Source organism: Pinus tabuliformis, chromosome J, assembly GCF_031772625.1.
Source record: "Pinus tabuliformis cultivar Carrire ecotype Pingquan chromosome J, CPIR1, whole genome shotgun sequence".
Classification (NCBI taxonomy): Eukaryota; Viridiplantae; Streptophyta; class Pinopsida; order Pinales; family Pinaceae; genus Pinus; species Pinus tabuliformis.
This window is the reverse complement of record NC_142295.1, coordinates 649,970,739-649,987,874: the sequence shown is the minus strand read 5'-3', so window position 1 is coordinate 649,987,874 and position 17,136 is coordinate 649,970,739. Positions and strand designations below refer to the sequence as shown.

Sequence of the window (17,136 nt, the reverse complement as noted above, 5' to 3'; positions counted from 1 at the left end):
ACAACTACTGCTGCTCTGCTAGGAAAAATCGAACTTTTGGGCTAGAAGTTCCCTGAGGAAAGAATTCCCTTAGTGTGTGCTCTTCCTTCCTCCTGACGCTATTTTGCACTAGCAAACTGTTGCAAAATAACTGCATCCCAGCTGAAGATCTGCTCTGCAAGGAAAATATTGTTGCTCCCTCTGCCTCTGGTAATCTTTGATCTGGAAAATTTATTCTCTGTCGACTCTCTCAGAGAAATAATTTTTTCCTCAAAAATCAACCCTTCTAGCCAGGAACTGCACTGCCTCTTAGGCTTTCGAACTATTGCTTATGCAGAGATTCAAAATTCCTCTTCCCTTCTGCTACTGAGCTCTCTAACTTATGATCTGTGCTCTAATACCATGTGAAAATTCGGAAAACCCTGAATCCTACTATAACAATTAATTAAGTTTCTTCTATTTGTTAAATAAACTAAACAAATTATTTACTACGTTCTACAGTAAATATCGAAACTAATACACTGCAAATTTCACAAAATAAATATTGTGGAAGAAATAAAAACGTTGGAAAAATGGATGCACACATACACAAATACACAATTATTTTTGGACTAAGTCCCTAGAAAAAACCCAATTCGGGAAAACTGGAAAACTGGTGCACCAGGAGGCATCCTGGGAACGAATGCCAATTGAACTGTATTAAGATTTGCTCAGTCTGTGAAGAAAAACACTCCACAGACAAGTCCCCTTCTTTACCTGGACTCAAAGTTGTATATCAAGGAGCTGAAGGGGTCACTGAGCAGTTTTGCTACATCAACCAAAGGAGACCTCCTGGGCCTAGACCATACCAGCAGGGTATGCAAGGGTCATCCCATGCATATTACAACCCCAACCAAACGACAACTATACCTTCTTGGGGACCCTCTTCTCATCCTTCCTGGTCTACACCCCCTCCTTGGTCCTATACATCTTAGTATCATTCCCAGCCAGCTAACCAATCATTTCAACCTTATGTTCAGCCACAACCTCAGTGGAATACACCACTCCAGGGGTGGAGGCCCCAATTCAATAATGTTCCAGCCTTATTGCCTCCACCACTTACCCAACCACAACTCCTGCACTCTGCTCCACCTAAGCAACCCCAGATGCCTGCTTAGCCAAATCTGAACCCAAACAATAGGCAGGCTCCACAAATCTACAGTGGAGAGACATCATACCCAGCTTATGTTGTAGAAATCCAGAAGATCAACCTAAGATCTAGGAGAATTCTCCCTGATAACCAACCTCCCTCTCCACATAGGGAGGTTGAGGAAGAAAGAGAGGAAAGCAACCTTAAAATAAATCCACCATTTCTTGAGAGATTAGCCCAACCACTCCAGCCTACCCCAGAAGAAACTGAACTTCTGGGAGAAATGAAAAATCTATGTGTAAAGATCCCCCTTCTCCAAGCAATCAAAGATGTTCCTATTTACAATAAGTTGACAGAGGAGAAGTGCTTCAAGCATCCAGGAAGAAGAAAAAGGGATACCCCTAACATTAATGTCAATAGGCAATTGTTTGACTTAATGTTGGGGCAGGTAATATGTCCAAAATATTTAAACCCTGAAAGCCCTGTAGTTGATGTGCACATCAATGGCACCATTGTCCCACACACTCTGATTGATCTTGGGGCTGCCATTAATGTGATGACCAAGGACACCATGCTCAAGCTCAACCTCCAAGGGTCATTGAGGAAGACCACAACAATTCTACAACTTGCAGACCGTTCCACAATCACCCCTGAGGGAATTGTGAAGGATGTGATGGTCTCCATTGACTCCTGGAAGTACCCTGCAGATTTCCTAGTTCTCCAGCCTAAGGCTAAGCAAACTGGTCACCCTCTCATCCTTGGGAGGCCATGGTTGGCCACAGCTGATGCTTACATTAGCTATAGAGCTGGGAATATGACCATCAAGAATGGGCATATGTCCAAATAGTTAGTCCTATACCCTCTTGCTCAACCTTCCCTAGAGCATGATTTACCTTTATGGTTGGAGGAGGAGGAAGAAGATGAAGTTTATTTTGCCCAACTTTATGTTTTGGAAGCAACCATAGGAGGAGGACAGCAAGATGAGGATAACTTAATTGAACACCTGCACCAAAGTCCAACTCCTAGTTCATTACCATTAGAAGAAAAAGTAAGGGAAACCCAGAACAATCATCCAATTGACTTATGCTTGGCCAATTCCAACCCACTCCGTGTCAAAACCATAGAATTTGGCCCAGAGAAAACTTTGAAAATTAATCCATCTCTTTTTGCTTTAGAAGAGGAAAAGCTATGCAACATGTTGAGAGAGAACCTAGAAGCCTTCGCTTGGAGTTACAAGGAAATGAAGGGAGTACACCCCTCAATGTGTACTCACCACATATACATCAAAGAAGGTTGCAAGCCAGTCAGGCAACCACAAAGGAGGATGAATCCAGCTCTTAAAGACATAGTCAAAGAAGAACTGCAAAAACTGCTAGATGCAGGATTCATTTACCCTATCTCAGACAATGAGTGGGTCTCTCCTTTAGTGTTAGTTCCCAAGAAAAATGGTAAGTGTAGGATGTGTGTTGATTAAAGCGAGTTGAACAAAGCCACAAAGAAGGATCATTTTCCCCTACCCTTCATTGACCAAGTGCTAGATGGCCTGGCAAGGAAGAAGTTTTTTTCATTCCTAGATGGATTCAGTCGGTACAACCAAATCCAAATCTACCCAGAAGACCAAGATAAGACCACATTCACCTGTCCTTGGGGTACTTTTGCCTATAGGGTCCTTCTTTTTGGCCTATGCAATGCTCCTGCCACTTTCCAAAGAGCAGTATTGAGTATTTTTGTTGAATTAGTACATGATGTTGTGGAAATCTATATGGATGACTTTACACCTTATGGTTGTGATTTCCAAGAAGCCCTGACTAACCTAGGCAAGGTATTACACAAATGCATTGAAATGAATCTGTCTCTCAGCCCAAAAAAATGTGAATTCTTAATGACTGAAGGGATTGTGCTAGGTCATTCAATATCTCAGCAAGGACTGCAGGTGGACCCAAACAAAATAGCAATCATCTAAAGGGTCCCACCTCCACAAAAGCAAAGAGATGTCAGGAGTTTCTTAGGGTTAGCTGGATACTACCGAAGGTTCATAAAGGACTTCAGCAAGTTGGCCTCTCTGTTTGGGTTGTTGGCTAAAGATTCTGAGTTTATATGGTCAGAAAGTTGTCAAGAGTCCTTAGACATTCTAAAGGGTAAGTTAACCACTGCACCAATTCTCAGAGGCCCAAACTGGGCCCTCCCTTTTCATATTCATGTTGATGCCTCACACAAAGCCATAGGAGCAGGCTTAGGTCAGGAAGAGGAGAAATTGCCCTATGCCATCTATTTTATCAGTAAGAACCTGTCAAAGGCTGCGTTGAATTACACTGTGACCGAAAAGGAACTCCTAGCTGTTGTGCATGCATTAAACAAATTTAAGCATTACATTACAGGCTACCAAGCATTTGTGCATATTGATCATGCTGCAATCAAATATTTAATGAACAAACCATATGTGAATGCTAGAATTATAAGATGGTTGCTTTTATTACAGCAGTTTGATCTAACTATTGTTGATAAACCTGGTAAGGAAAATGTTGTTGCTGACTTTCTATCTAGGATGAATCTGCCTGAAGGTGAAGAAGGAATGGTGGATGACCAGTTACCAAATAAGCATTTGTTTGCTATTTCAGTTCTCTCCCATGGTTTGTTGATATAGCAAACTATTTGGTGTCAGCACAGTTTCCACCAAATTTTCCCTCCAAAGAAAAGAGCAATATAGTCAGAAAGAGCGCCCCCTTCACCTGGATTGGGGGCAATCTATTCAAACTTGGCCTAGATCAAATCTTAAGAAGGTGTGTAAGGGAAGAGGAAGTCTTTGACATCCTTCTGACCTATCATGATGGGCCTTGTGGAAGTCACTTTGCAGCAAAAAGGACAGCATTCAAAGTGTTGCAAGCAGGCTATTATTGGCCTACTCTTCATCAGGATGTGAAAAAGTATATTAGTCAGTGTGATCGGTGCTAGAAGACGGGAAAACCTACTCCAAGAGATGAAATGCCCCTACAACCTCAAGTGACTTTCGAGCCATTTGACAAGTGGGGCATGGACTTCATTGGGCCTATCAACCCTCCTTCAAAGCAAAAACAGCACATCATTGTGTGCACTGATTATTTGACTAAGTGGGCTGAAACCAAGGCAATTAAGGTAGCAATAGAAGAAAAGGTGGCTGAGTTCCTAAGGGAGAATATATTCTACAAATTTGGGTACCCTAGAGAGCTAGTCACAGACCAAGGTAGCCAGTTTACCTCCAGCATGATTGAAGAACTGCTCAGCCATCACAAAATCAAGCATAGGACCTCCACTCCTTATCATCCACAAGCTAATGGGCAAGTGGAGGTGACCAACAAGGCACTAGAGAACCAATGTTGCACGAAGCGGAAGCGCGAAGCGGAAGCGCGGAAGCGTCATTTTCCAAAAATCTAGGAGCGAAGCGTCCGCGGAAGCGTCTGCTATATATATATATATTTTTATATTTTTTTGCATTTATACTCAAAACAAACATCCCAAATACCAAATTAATTGTAGAAGACATGAAAACATGCATATTTTTGCATAAATCAAGATAGATATGGAATCCATGATTCCATTGTAGTTACTAGTATGTACAACAATCATCTATATTCTAGCTATTACAAACATACATCAAATTTTTAAGCATTACATGAATTTAGCAATTCAATTGTAAAATTAAATGGGAAAATTTTGATTTAAGCATTACATAATATCATCGAAACTCTGAAGTGCCTTGATCGAATTTCTATGTATGTGATGCAAAGTCCTTATCCTTGTAATATCATTGTTATGCGTCAAGATTTTGACAGTGAAACCTTCTCACCGAACCCTTATCATTGAGACTGTGTTAGGTACCAAGATCTTCTTATTGTGATGAAAACTTTCTCACTGTTGTGATACCAAATTTGTATCACTGTAGTTATACCAAAATCTATTGATGACTGTTCTTACTGTTGAGGCACCAAGACTGTGGTAGCACAAAACCTTTAATCTGCATTACCTTACTGTGGTACCCAAATTTTATTTCAGAGATAATTCGAGTTTCTGTGACTGCATCACTGCACTGAAGTGTGATCACTGTAATATCACCGAAGTGTGATCACTGTAATATCACCAAAGTGTGATCACTGTAATAGCATCGAAATCAAGGTAGCATCGAAACTGTGATAGGAATAACATTGAGTCACTGTAATACATAACAGAACTGTCTCCATTGCAATCCGCATTCATTGTGATACATAACAAAATTGAACCCAATCTTCAACGCAATCTTCTATGAGATCCGAGATAGTAATCTCAGTCATATCACCGAAACTGCTCTCTAAAATCCTTACCCGAATCCCAGGAAGCGCATTAAAATTTTGGAATCGCGCTTCGGAAAAAATGGAATCGCGCTTCCTAGGGCGCTTCCGGAACGCTTCCGTACGGGACGCGATTCCGGCCTAGGATCCGGGGGGGCGCTTCCTGCAACACTGTAGAGAACATCTTAACCAAGGTAGTGAGCAGCAGCAGGAAGGATTGGGCAGAAAGACTAGTTGAGGCCACCTGGGCCTATAATACAACATGGAAAACCACCACTGGATTTACACCCTATGAGCTTGTCTATGGGAAAAAGGATTTGTTGTCCATTGAGATTGAATATAACACATTGAGGATGGCAGCCCAACTAGATTTGGATCTCAGTCATGCACAGAAAGAAAGGTTGTTACATTTGAATGGCTTGGATGAATTCAGAATGCAGGCCCTCCTACATACAGAGATAGTTCAGCTTCAGAGGAAGATCTAGCATGACAAACACATTAAGGAGAATCAATTTCAAGAGGGAGACTGGGCATTGTTATATGATTCAAGGTATAAAGACTTCAAAGGCAAGCTAAGGACAAGATGGCTCGGACCTTATGTGGTGGAAAGATGTCATGACAATGGTTCAGTGTAAATCAGAACTATTGGTGAAGAAACCATTCCATTGCTAGTTAACGGACACCGATTGAAAATGTACAAGAGGCCTTTATCAAAACAAGAGTTCATAGACAATATCAATAAGACAATGATGATGGTGGAGCAAGTTCCAGCTCCTCCCTCATCAGGACACTTAAAAAGAATAAGGATTCAGGTGAAAACCTCCATAAGGCGCCTGAGTCCCATCTTTGGGTTGAAAACCTTGTGAGGCAGCCATAAGATGAGAAAAAATGAAAAAGAATAAGAAGATCCCTAGGTGAAAACCTTCCTTGAGGCGCCTAAGGCAGATATCTAGGGTGAAAACTTCTCTAAGGCAACCTAGGTGTTTTTTTAAATATAATAATAATAAAAATAAAAAATAAAAAATAAAACATAATTGTTATTTGCAGGTGGGTGAGAAAGACAATCAAAGAGCAAAGAGAAGATCCAAAGGGAACCCTGCCTCACATATATTCATCTCCTCCACTCCTTACCATGCATCCCTCCATCAATTCCATTGTTTTTACTTCATTACTTTAATTTCAGGTAAAGATTGTGTTTTCTACAGAATCACCTCATCCATTACCATCATCCCTGCATCCACACACACTCCTACTCCCTCTGTCCATTCATTACAGCATCCTCACAACACCAGCCAGCAACATGATCAAGAAATTCTAAGGGAGACACTAAACATTGCCAAGTGGTAATCCAGGAGCTCCACAGCAGTAGCAGCATCGATCCAGGAGCTCCACAGCAGCTGCAGCAGCATCAAATCTTCAGTCACAGACACCTCCAAAAGCCAAGAAACCATCAGCAGACAGCAAAGGAGGAAGAAGAATGACCATCAGCAACACCTCTGATCTTTGACAATTGCAGCATGGCATCAAGACCACAGGTAAGTATCCCACTCACTCACTCATATGCATCATTTGATCAAAAGTTGTAAAGGTTAAGAGGTAGTTGGTTTATAAGTGAAAAGGTGGCAAAAAGGAAATTCTTTAATAAGTGAGTCCATAGATACAGTATTGTTATGGCAACCATTTGAGAAGACTTGAAGAATTAAGACTTCGGGTGGAAACACCAATTCACCAAAGACTCAGCATACCCTATTTTCTGATGTAATCACTCATAGACTCCAGCAACAAAGTAAAGAAAGGGAATTCCCAACAGTTGGCTCACCATGGGTTGATCAGGGTCCTCATTAAGGATGCCCTCCAAAACCTCAGGATCCCTATAAAATGGTCAGTTTTCAGAGACTTACCAGCAGAGGATGACATCAAAACCCTCATCTATGATGTTACTCCTTCTATCATGGAGAAAGAAGAAACTAATAGAGACGAACATGATGAAACAGAACACAAGGAGGATGATGCTAAAACAGAGGAAGAAACTGATGGAGATGAGAAAGAACAGCAAGAGGAAGAAGGGATTGAAACAGAGGAGAAAGAACAGCAAGAGGCCATCCAGTGTAGGATGCTAGCTAAATCCTATGCTCCTTACCTCAAAGAACAATGGTTGCAATTTCAGATTAAAACACTAGCACAAAGGGGCACCATGCCATTCCAGGACTGCAATGAGTTTATTGATCTTTGTGATCAAAGTGCACTAAAGGATAGGGCCAAAATGGCTGGGGTTTACTTGCACAACATGGCCCTCACAGACATGAATATTAGGGATCCTAATGCAGAGCTAGGAGATCTACAATTAATGGCTTTGGCATCATCAAAGATGAAAAGAATATGGGCCAGAGAGCAAAATGAACCTTTTTTCATCAGAGATGAACAATCAAATCCCACGGCCCTAATCAGCACCCATAATCGAATTGCAAATGATCCTCAACTGGCACCTAGATATCTTGCTGCCCAAAGGCAAGCAATTTCACATTTTGAGGATATGTTTAGGCTGCTAAGAGATGATAATATACATGCCTGCTAAAGGAGATGGAACACTGCCACACAGCTTGAAGATCAGCGAATATCACTCTTGTCAAAGGTTGAGAGAGGCACTCAACAAGACACCTATGTATAAGCAATCAATGCAAAGGTTGAAGGTCAATTGGATAGGCCTAAAACTCAATCCACCAATACTCTTAGATATGCTAGAAGGGAGAAAAGAAGAAGACGAAAAGAGGCGGTGGGAAGAAGTAGAAAGGAAAGCAACCTTCTATGAACAAGAAGAAGGGACCATAGCAGAAACATGGGATGTCAGGCTACCAAAGCCATGAAGGACATGGATATTGACTAAGTTGCTCAAAGGATGAGCAACACTTTCAGTAGGGGGTGATGATTAGCCTCATCATTGGGTAATTATATGGGCCTCCCATCATCTCAGCTATTTCCAGCTATTATGTATTGCCATGTACTCTTATTTATGGTTCTGAGATTAGGTGCATTTTCCTCGTGTTCATTTTTCTTGCCACATTTCCGATTATTTATCATATTGTAGTATTTTCATGGATTTCTCGTGGTATCAACATTGTTTATTTTCTGGGCTATATCGCAAATCTAAAATATTAATGGAAAAAATTAGCGCAAATTTATGGTCTTTTCTAAGTGCATTTTCTGGGATAATTTTGTCATAATGAAATCACTGTTATTTTAGCCAAATATTCTGAAAGGGATAATACAATGGTATCAACGTTAGTTTTCCTTTCAGCCTGGGGGTTTGAAGATTAATATCATTGGAGCTAGAAATTTTGGGAGAGCAAAAAAAATACTTTGAAAGGTGATTTGTTGGGCCAAAATCCATTGGTTTGCAGGACCGAAATTAGTGATCTAGCTGAGACAAATTTATTTTATTGGCTCGAATTTATCACGCTGGGCTGAAATTATTTTGCTAAGCCAAAATTATTTTGTTGGGCCGAATTTATCTTCTTGTGCTGAATTTCTCTTGTAGGGCCAAAATTATTCTACTAGGACAAATTTATCTTACTGGGCCGAATTTATCTTTACGAGCTGAAATTGTTTTGCTAGGGCAAATTTATCCTGTTCTGCCAAATTTCTATTGTTGGGCCAAAATTATTTTGTTGTGTTGAATTTCTCTTGATGGGTCGAAATTATTCTTTTAGGCTGAATTTATCTTGTCGTGACAAATTTCTCTTGCTGGGTTGAATTTTTGTCGTTGGTTGACATCTAATTATTTTGCAACAATTGAATTTATTGGTTTAGTAGCTGATTAAATTTTCCAAGTCATCCAAAAAAAAAAAAAAATCTTCCTCAATATTATTAATCAATTTGGCAGGCTTTCCTGTTGTGGTGCTTTTCAATGAAAAAATTGTGATTCACCAGCTGTCCATTGGAATTTATTGAAATTTCAGTAAAATTACTTCTGGATATTTTTTGAAGAAATTTTATTTACTGAGGTTGTATTATTGTTCCATTGTTCATATTTATTTGTCGGAACAGTGGCACAAAATCCGAGCACAGGACTGTGGCACAAATTTCCAGACTGGCAATTTTCCTGGAGCTGGGCCGAATTCCAAGGAGGGAGATAAGTACCCCTGTTTGTAATTAATGCTGTAAGTTCTCTGAAATAAAAGCAAATTAAATCCTCTTCCCACTGGTTTCCCCTTCAGCGTCTTTCCAGGGTCCGACCAAAAATCTAGTGTCTAATTTTTTGTGCATGCTTGTAAACTATCAGCTGAGTGAAAAAGACTAAAAGTAGTGGTAGCTTCTAGTGTTTCAATTTCAATTTATAATCAACTTTAAAACTCAGCTATGTACAAAGGGTTTTTGGCATTAAACTTGATGAGCAAAACAAATTGAAACCAGGTGGGGCTGCAGGACCTAAAATTTCTAGACATTTCTGCCATGAAATCTGTGGATTTTCCAGCTGAGCGATGAGGTTATAGCACCAAAAATAATTTCACCGTTGGATCATTTTGCAAGCATTTTTATCATTTGACAAAAAAAGGATCTGTGATAAGTGGTTGGCCAAAATGCATGGAGCAGTGAAACAACCCGTGTGTTAGAAACAGCTCCAGGTGCTAAAGAGCTAGAATGGGGTCAGTTTGCAAGGGATTTGATGCCACTTGAAGCTGTTGCATGGAGAAAACTAACAGTTGGAGGGGCAGTTGAACCTTCTTGACATAATTTTTAGTATGTGCGCTGTTGGAAACAGACTCGTTCTATTTGCTGGAAAAGGGGTCAACATGCAGCTTATAAACGACACATTTGTACTGGATTTGATTGCAAATCTAGAATGGCAGCATGTAAAAGTGAGTTCTCCCCTTACAGGCCTCTATTTCAGCGCGAATACAGGGTGGTAAATATGTAATTAAATTTTAAAAACTAACTGCAAGAACTGCCACAACTCACCTGTCACCTGTAGCCTGATTTCTTGCTCTCGGCTATATTGATATCCTGAATTCCACCCTTTTATGCTCTTGAAACCGTTTCCCTGTCACTCTCTTGGAACAGTTACTCTCTTTGAAGTTCGAACAGTCGTTCACACCCAAAATTCCCATGAACAATTTCTCTCACTCTTTGAACAGTTGAATTATAATATGGAATAATGTCGGATGTGTTTTGGAAGTGGGGTAGGGGTCGAGTTGGGGCAGAATGTTTAGGTATGCACCAAAAACATAAAATAACGCACCAAAAATCTAAGATAACCTGCCAAACAAACAGCCTTTTGGAACCTGCATGATAGGGATTCTTGTCAGTGGATCTGCCTCCAAACCCAGGAAGTCACCTTTGATTTGAGTGAGACGCCTCCAGAGGATGGGATGTGGTTCCACTGATACATGTATCGGCATGCTGGTTCCACTGATCATGGTTCCAGGCGGGTCTAGATCAGATCCATGGAACTGCAGATCCTGACCTTGGCCCCACGTTTCCGGTAACATATTTATGACTATAACAGAGATGGTAAGGTGGCTAATGATATTCTTGATATAATACAGCATTGGTATGAAGGGATCTACCAATCTACAAACCTGAACATGACATGGGAACTCATTTTGGGCTTCATTGTATGGAAATTTGGAAAGAAAGAAATGCCATAATCTTTCAAGATTCATCACAGTTCTTGTTGAGATCCACATGTGAAAGCAAGGAATCAAATAGAAACAAGGACAAACACAAATTCTGTGCTAACCCACTCACAAGTGTGCTAGAAAGAAAAAATAGCCAAAGCACAAGTGCACTAGAGAGAGATAAAGATGCCCAAGCACAACAAATGCACGACTGTACATAAAAAAAAAAGAAATGCAAATCACAAGAGAATGCCAATGTTATAGGTGCCCTTAGGCTTAAAACATTTTCAATAAGAGATCAAGAACCACAAGATGATATTATACAAATGAGGATTTTGGTGTATTTATACACAACTCCATTAGGGCCCTACTCCCAAGAGGCTTTAATGAGACTACATGTACAAATTTCACCAGGTAGGCCTTAACCACTCACTAGTATTACAATAAAATGATGGCCTTAGCCATGATAACAAATACATTAATGATACAAATGAGTGTGTCATGACCACATGTGAAGATTACACTCACGATTCTAACGTTTCTCGAGAGGTCACATTAAAAATAAATGAGAAAAACATAAAAGAGACTACTGAATTTCAAAATTATAAATAAGGCATGTACATGTTACAGAAGTATAATTCTTTACCTGCATGGGGGATAGAGATCCCTAAGATTTATAAATCGCATCATTCCAGATAGGAAGGCAATCTTTGATCCAAGTGGATATTGGTGACCACCTAAGCAACCTGACACGGGGATTCAAGATTCGTAGGATACAGGGATTCGAGCGTCGGATTCGGACACGTTAACCCCCCGGAACAGGACACGTAGGATTCGTTATATATTATTTTATTAAAATATATATATATCAAAAATTAGATATTTCTTACACAAATTCTCATTAATGATACAAATTCATTGATTTCAAACATAGATCTTCATCTAGATGTTAGTTTTACTGTTTACAAAGTAAGTTAGTAATTGAAGTTCAATTTCATTGTATCTCTATATTTGATTTTAAATCTGTATTTCATTTCATTCCCTTTTTAAATTTGGATCAACCTTGCCTTCACCAAATTGTATTGTCCACAACTTTAGCTTTGGCAGTGCACCTCAAGAGAATCCAGAGAGGACAAGCACCAGTGGTATCTTCAGGAATCACAGGGGCATCCCCATCTATGCCTATACTAAGATTATAGGACATATTATTAATAATATCACAAAGCTTCAAGTTGTTAGAATGGTCTCAATATGCAAAAGAGTTGGGGACATTCAAAGGAGATTCTGTCATTACTATTAAAATTTAGAATGTGAAAGAAGTTTTCAATGATCCCAGCAACGACATTCTTGCAAGTAATTGTTGCCTCATTACACTGTTAAAGAGGATAATGCCTCTAGGGGCGGCAGGTGCTGAAGGGGGGGTGGCATGATCCTTAGCCCCAGAGGACAAGTTGAAATATCATACTCCTGGAGCCTAGGCATAGCCCCAAATGATCAAGCGGATTGATATGCCTATTGCAAGGAATTAAGCTATCTAAAAACCTTCCATTGCACAAGATAGCTATAATAGGGATTCAAACTATATCATCAAACACCTAAACCTAGGCACCAGTCCTCTAAAAACCTTCCATTGCACGGGGATTCAAACTATATCATCAAACACCTAAACCTAGGCACCAGTCCTCGTAACTTGAAGCTGCAATTAATTTACGAGAGAATCAAATTCAGCCTAAGCACAGTTCCAGAGTTCAAAGCCATTCATGTTCTTTGCACTGGAAAATCAAGCGACTAGACAGCCCTCTGGAACCTTGTGGGTGGGCACCTCCACTCAAACCCGCCCAATCCCATGATCCAAGGAAGCAAGGCACATGCAATACAATTGGAGAGCAAGATATCAAGATCAATAGAAAATCTGAAGCAGGTCCTAGCATGTGAAACGATCACCGCTCACCTAGGAGGGGCATTAAATGCCCTGCAGCATCGCCTCTTGTTACCTGTGTGGAACGTATGGAGCAATACATTCTAAGTCTCAATGCAAAGGGAGAGTTAACTCAGGCATGGGAACTATGGAGCCGTGAGCTCTACGTAGAAGGAAGACCCCATCCTGCAATCATGAAGTTAGTTTGGTCACCGTGGTGCATTTGTGTAGGCCTGTTGTCATTATGCTCTGGTGCACATGGAATGACACAGGCATTAAAAAGGGTCTGGCCCTGGGATCCCCTTCCAGATGCATATCCTATTTATATATTCATGGCATTCCTCTGTACTGTTGACTAGGCAGAAAGGTAACTCCGAAGCTTCATAATCAACATTCAGGTAAGAATTTGCAGAGGATAATGGACGAGGGACAGTGTCTCCAATCATCAAAGGGCATGGCAACTCATGAAGGAAGCAAGAAGAGGTTCTCAGCAGCAAAGGATGCAGACGTATTCGACCTCCAGGAGCAGCAAATGGTCCTCAGTCTGGACTCTGTACACAGAGCAGCTAGCAGTGGAGCTCACATATACCATGGAGATGAACGTTGATTTAGAGGCAGACCGATCAAATTGACAGATTGAGAAAATAATTAGAGGGATTGCAGCTGAAAGAATCTTGTCCTTTCCTGCGGCACCACTTGATTTGAATATCACAGCTCCCTTGGTAATTCTTGACACAGACAAAGTTTTATCTGGTAGCATGTAGCCTAATAAACCGATATAAAAGCAAAATGTTGCAAGTATAGAGATGTTTTTTACAGAGAATTTACTTAGACATCCATGGAATTTTGGTTGTCCTAGTTAGGAGAACATATTAAAAGCAGGCCATCTGTAGGAAGGTTAATGAAAATCTGGCTCTGTAAGCACTATTCTGTAATCATACTGTGTGGCCAACTCAGAATTTGATAATACAATCTAGCAGTTACTGTTAACAAAATAAAAGAGGATAATACCTCTGAAAAATGACTTCCAGAGCCTCGGATTTCATCACATATGATATGCAGGTAAAACAGTGACAGACTAATCGGTTAACACAGGGGTGAAGGATGACTGAGGAGAAGTTCGCTTTGCTGGCAGCTGGCAGAGACTGAGAGACATGGACCTGAAAAGTGAAAAATGATCAAAGGGATCTGATGCAACCTGACAAATTTGACCCGGTGTCCAGGAAAGATCTCAAACCAGATGCCACTAGGAGAATGACCTAACAACATCTATGCATATGGGAAGCAGCAGAAGGCAGACTCTTACCCACTATGAATTTCATAGTATGAAGATTGAACCACGGTTTTGGGGCCAAGGAGACAAACACATCAGAGATGCATCTTTGTGATTTAAATTTACTTAATATCATAGACAGCAACAAAATAATGAATTGTAGGGTATGTAGTTATCAGCGAACAATTAACTTTTTTTGGAATGCTGATGTTATAGAAAGCTTTAGTAAGGATGGTAGATCTAATGAAGTGCTTATAAACTGCCATATTTCTTTTCTTTTATGGCCAAATCTGCCAAACAGTAATGAATCTTTCAGTGCCTTAGTTCTCGATGATTCCATTTAAGAGCTTACCCTCACTCATTGACAAAACAAAATGCAATTGACTAGATTATAATTGATTCTCTAACAAAAGATTTTAAGTTCTTACTTCTCTTCTGCATTCCAGAGCCTCCCTGCCACAGATTGGCAAGCTTCCTTTATTCTCTGCACAATCAATCAAAAGTATGAAATGTAAATTGAAAAACACAAAAAAATTGTATCTGTTGAATCAAGCACTCCTTGAAAGTTTAAACTATAACCATCTATATCCATCCACGAGAGTGGTTAAAAAGCGAAGCGAATATGTTAAATGTTTAGAACCGACCTCATTATAAGGGCTTCGGGTGGCAATGCGATCCTCATTTATTAAATATATCTGCACAACAAAGCAATTTTTTTGAGTCTGTGGACTTCCATCCAATGGCCTGTATGGGCTTGATTTACTGCACTCGTAATCCTGAGAAGACTGGAACTTTGCTGGGCTTCTTTCTCCAGAACTGGTCAGTCCTGTTAGCAGAGGAACAATTATAAACCTGTTACTAGGAGCACTGCATGCAGAAGTCAGCCTACCAATATAGGGTATCTACTATCCAATCAAAGTTATATCCTATTGCATGCAAATATATTGAGATCTACTTTAACCCGTGATCTTAACCACCAATAGAGATCAAAAAAATCTCTAGCCACATAAAAAATCCAGTGTTGAGATGGATCTATGATAGTTTACTTTTTATACATTTTTGTTGGGCCGTTTTCTTCTACCTTTTTGACATGAGATCAGAACTCTGTTTCCTTTTCATTTTAGTTTATTTAGCAATCCACATGTGACACACATGACAGATCTCTTCCACCCCAGGTTATAAGAGCACCTAGCTATTCTCCCTGCAATAAAGAGCAATCACAGAAGGGAGGTACTGATTGATTCAATCTGTGCCAAACTTAGAAACTTAAGAGATCATTGTTTCAACCATATGCTGATTAATTTTATGTTTAGAATTTTTGAGATGCCCTTTAACCAATTGGCAATATGCAAAGTAAACATATACAGTCTAGAACTTTATAAGGAATTCCTTCCTTGGGAATCTCCATCTAGTACCTATCGGACAGGAGAACGTATGAAGTCTTTTCCTGAAAAGGAAGTACAAACAAGTATAGTTCTGGCAAACTTTCCATTGTATCCAATAAAAGATATCTTGATAAAGCCCTGAGGGTGAGCTCAATTGGTCAAGTCCCTGTCGTTAAAGCACCTTTGCTATTGAGAGGTCACGGGTTCAATTCTCTTCATACTCTCGGGCTCAAGATCCATGGTTAAGACAGCAAGAAGTGATCGCTTCGGGTGCATCTGCATGGTACAAATATTCCGTGGACAAAGCAGTCACCGATCTCCAGGATCCGTGAACCACATAAGAAAAAGATATCCTGATAACATGCAATGACCAGGAGCGGAATGAAAAATAGAATCATAAACCTGCACACTACTTGACAAGTTCAGATTCCAGAATACCCTCATTTTAAACTCTAATTACTCACTAAGGGTATTATATTGGTGAAAGTGATGACAATCATTACTCGAAAAATCACAGACTAGGCATTATAATTACAACAGGCACAAGAAATACATCAAGCTAGAACTCCTAGACTAGGCATCTCGAAAAATCACAGACTAGGCATTATAATTACAACAGGCACAAGAAATACAACAAGCTAGAACTCCTAGACTAGGCATAATAATTACAACAGGCACAACTTACAAGAAATACATCAAGATAAAACAATTAACAGGTCATGAATCATGCCCATGGAGTCTTGGATAGACAGTGATCGGGTGCGCTGTTAAGGCACTCCTAGACGTTAAGTCACTGGTTCAATTCCCCACCCTATTCGGTTGTTATTCTTGGCCATGACCATGACATAGCCTCACCGTTGCCAAACTTACAAACAAACAAAAAACAGGTCATGAATCATGATATATCAATCAGCAGAACATAAGCCACTACCATTAACAGTAGCTTTGATACTAGTGAAAGAAATATTGCAATTCAAGGTCACATGTAATGATGGTATGCCGATGTCAAGGAAATAACAAAAGGGGCTTCATACCCCTACATTCACTGTCCACGGAATGATTAAATGTTGGACATGACAATTGACTAGTCCCGGTGTAGGAGTGTAACTGTTCCAACTATGTTACTTTTCTGTAGCATCCATTCTCCTTTCAAGTTTCAACCTCATAAATAGCCTCTTTCTAATGGGAAGTTGGAGAGGGAGAGAGAAATTCCAAATGACCCAATCTCCCTTAAATTAATATGATTCACAAATGCATCCGATTTAGATACTAGTGAAAGAAATATTGCAATTCAAGATCACATCTAATGATGGTATGCTGATGTCAAGGAAATAACAAAAGGGGCTTCATACCCCTACATTCACTGTCCACGAAATGATTAAATGTTGGACATGACAATTGACTAGTCCCGGTGTAGGAGTGTAACTGTTCCAACTATGTTACTTTTCTGTAGCATCCATTCTTCTTTCAAGTTTCAACCTCATAAATAGCCTCTTTCTAATGGGAAGTTGGAGAAAGAGAGAGAAATTTCAAATG

The 17,136-nt window shown here is 39.9% G+C and overlaps 1 protein-coding gene across 3 annotated transcripts in view; it reads right to left on the bottom strand.

Moving 5' to 3' along the window:
- The window catches only part of LOC149228591 (uncharacterized), a 510,588-nt gene that overhangs the window by 465,834 nt on the left and 27,618 nt on the right, over positions 1-17,136 (bottom strand). For all 3 annotated transcript variants that reach the window (XM_089378284.1, XM_089378285.1, XM_089378286.1), the window contains exons 5-6: positions 14,860-15,041; positions 14,644-14,699 (exon numbers count right to left, since the gene is read on the bottom strand). In XM_089378284.1, the coding sequence (XP_089234410.1) occupies positions 14,644-14,699; positions 14,860-15,041 (238 nt within the window). The remainder of the gene's footprint in view (positions 1-14,643; positions 14,700-14,859; positions 15,042-17,136) is intronic.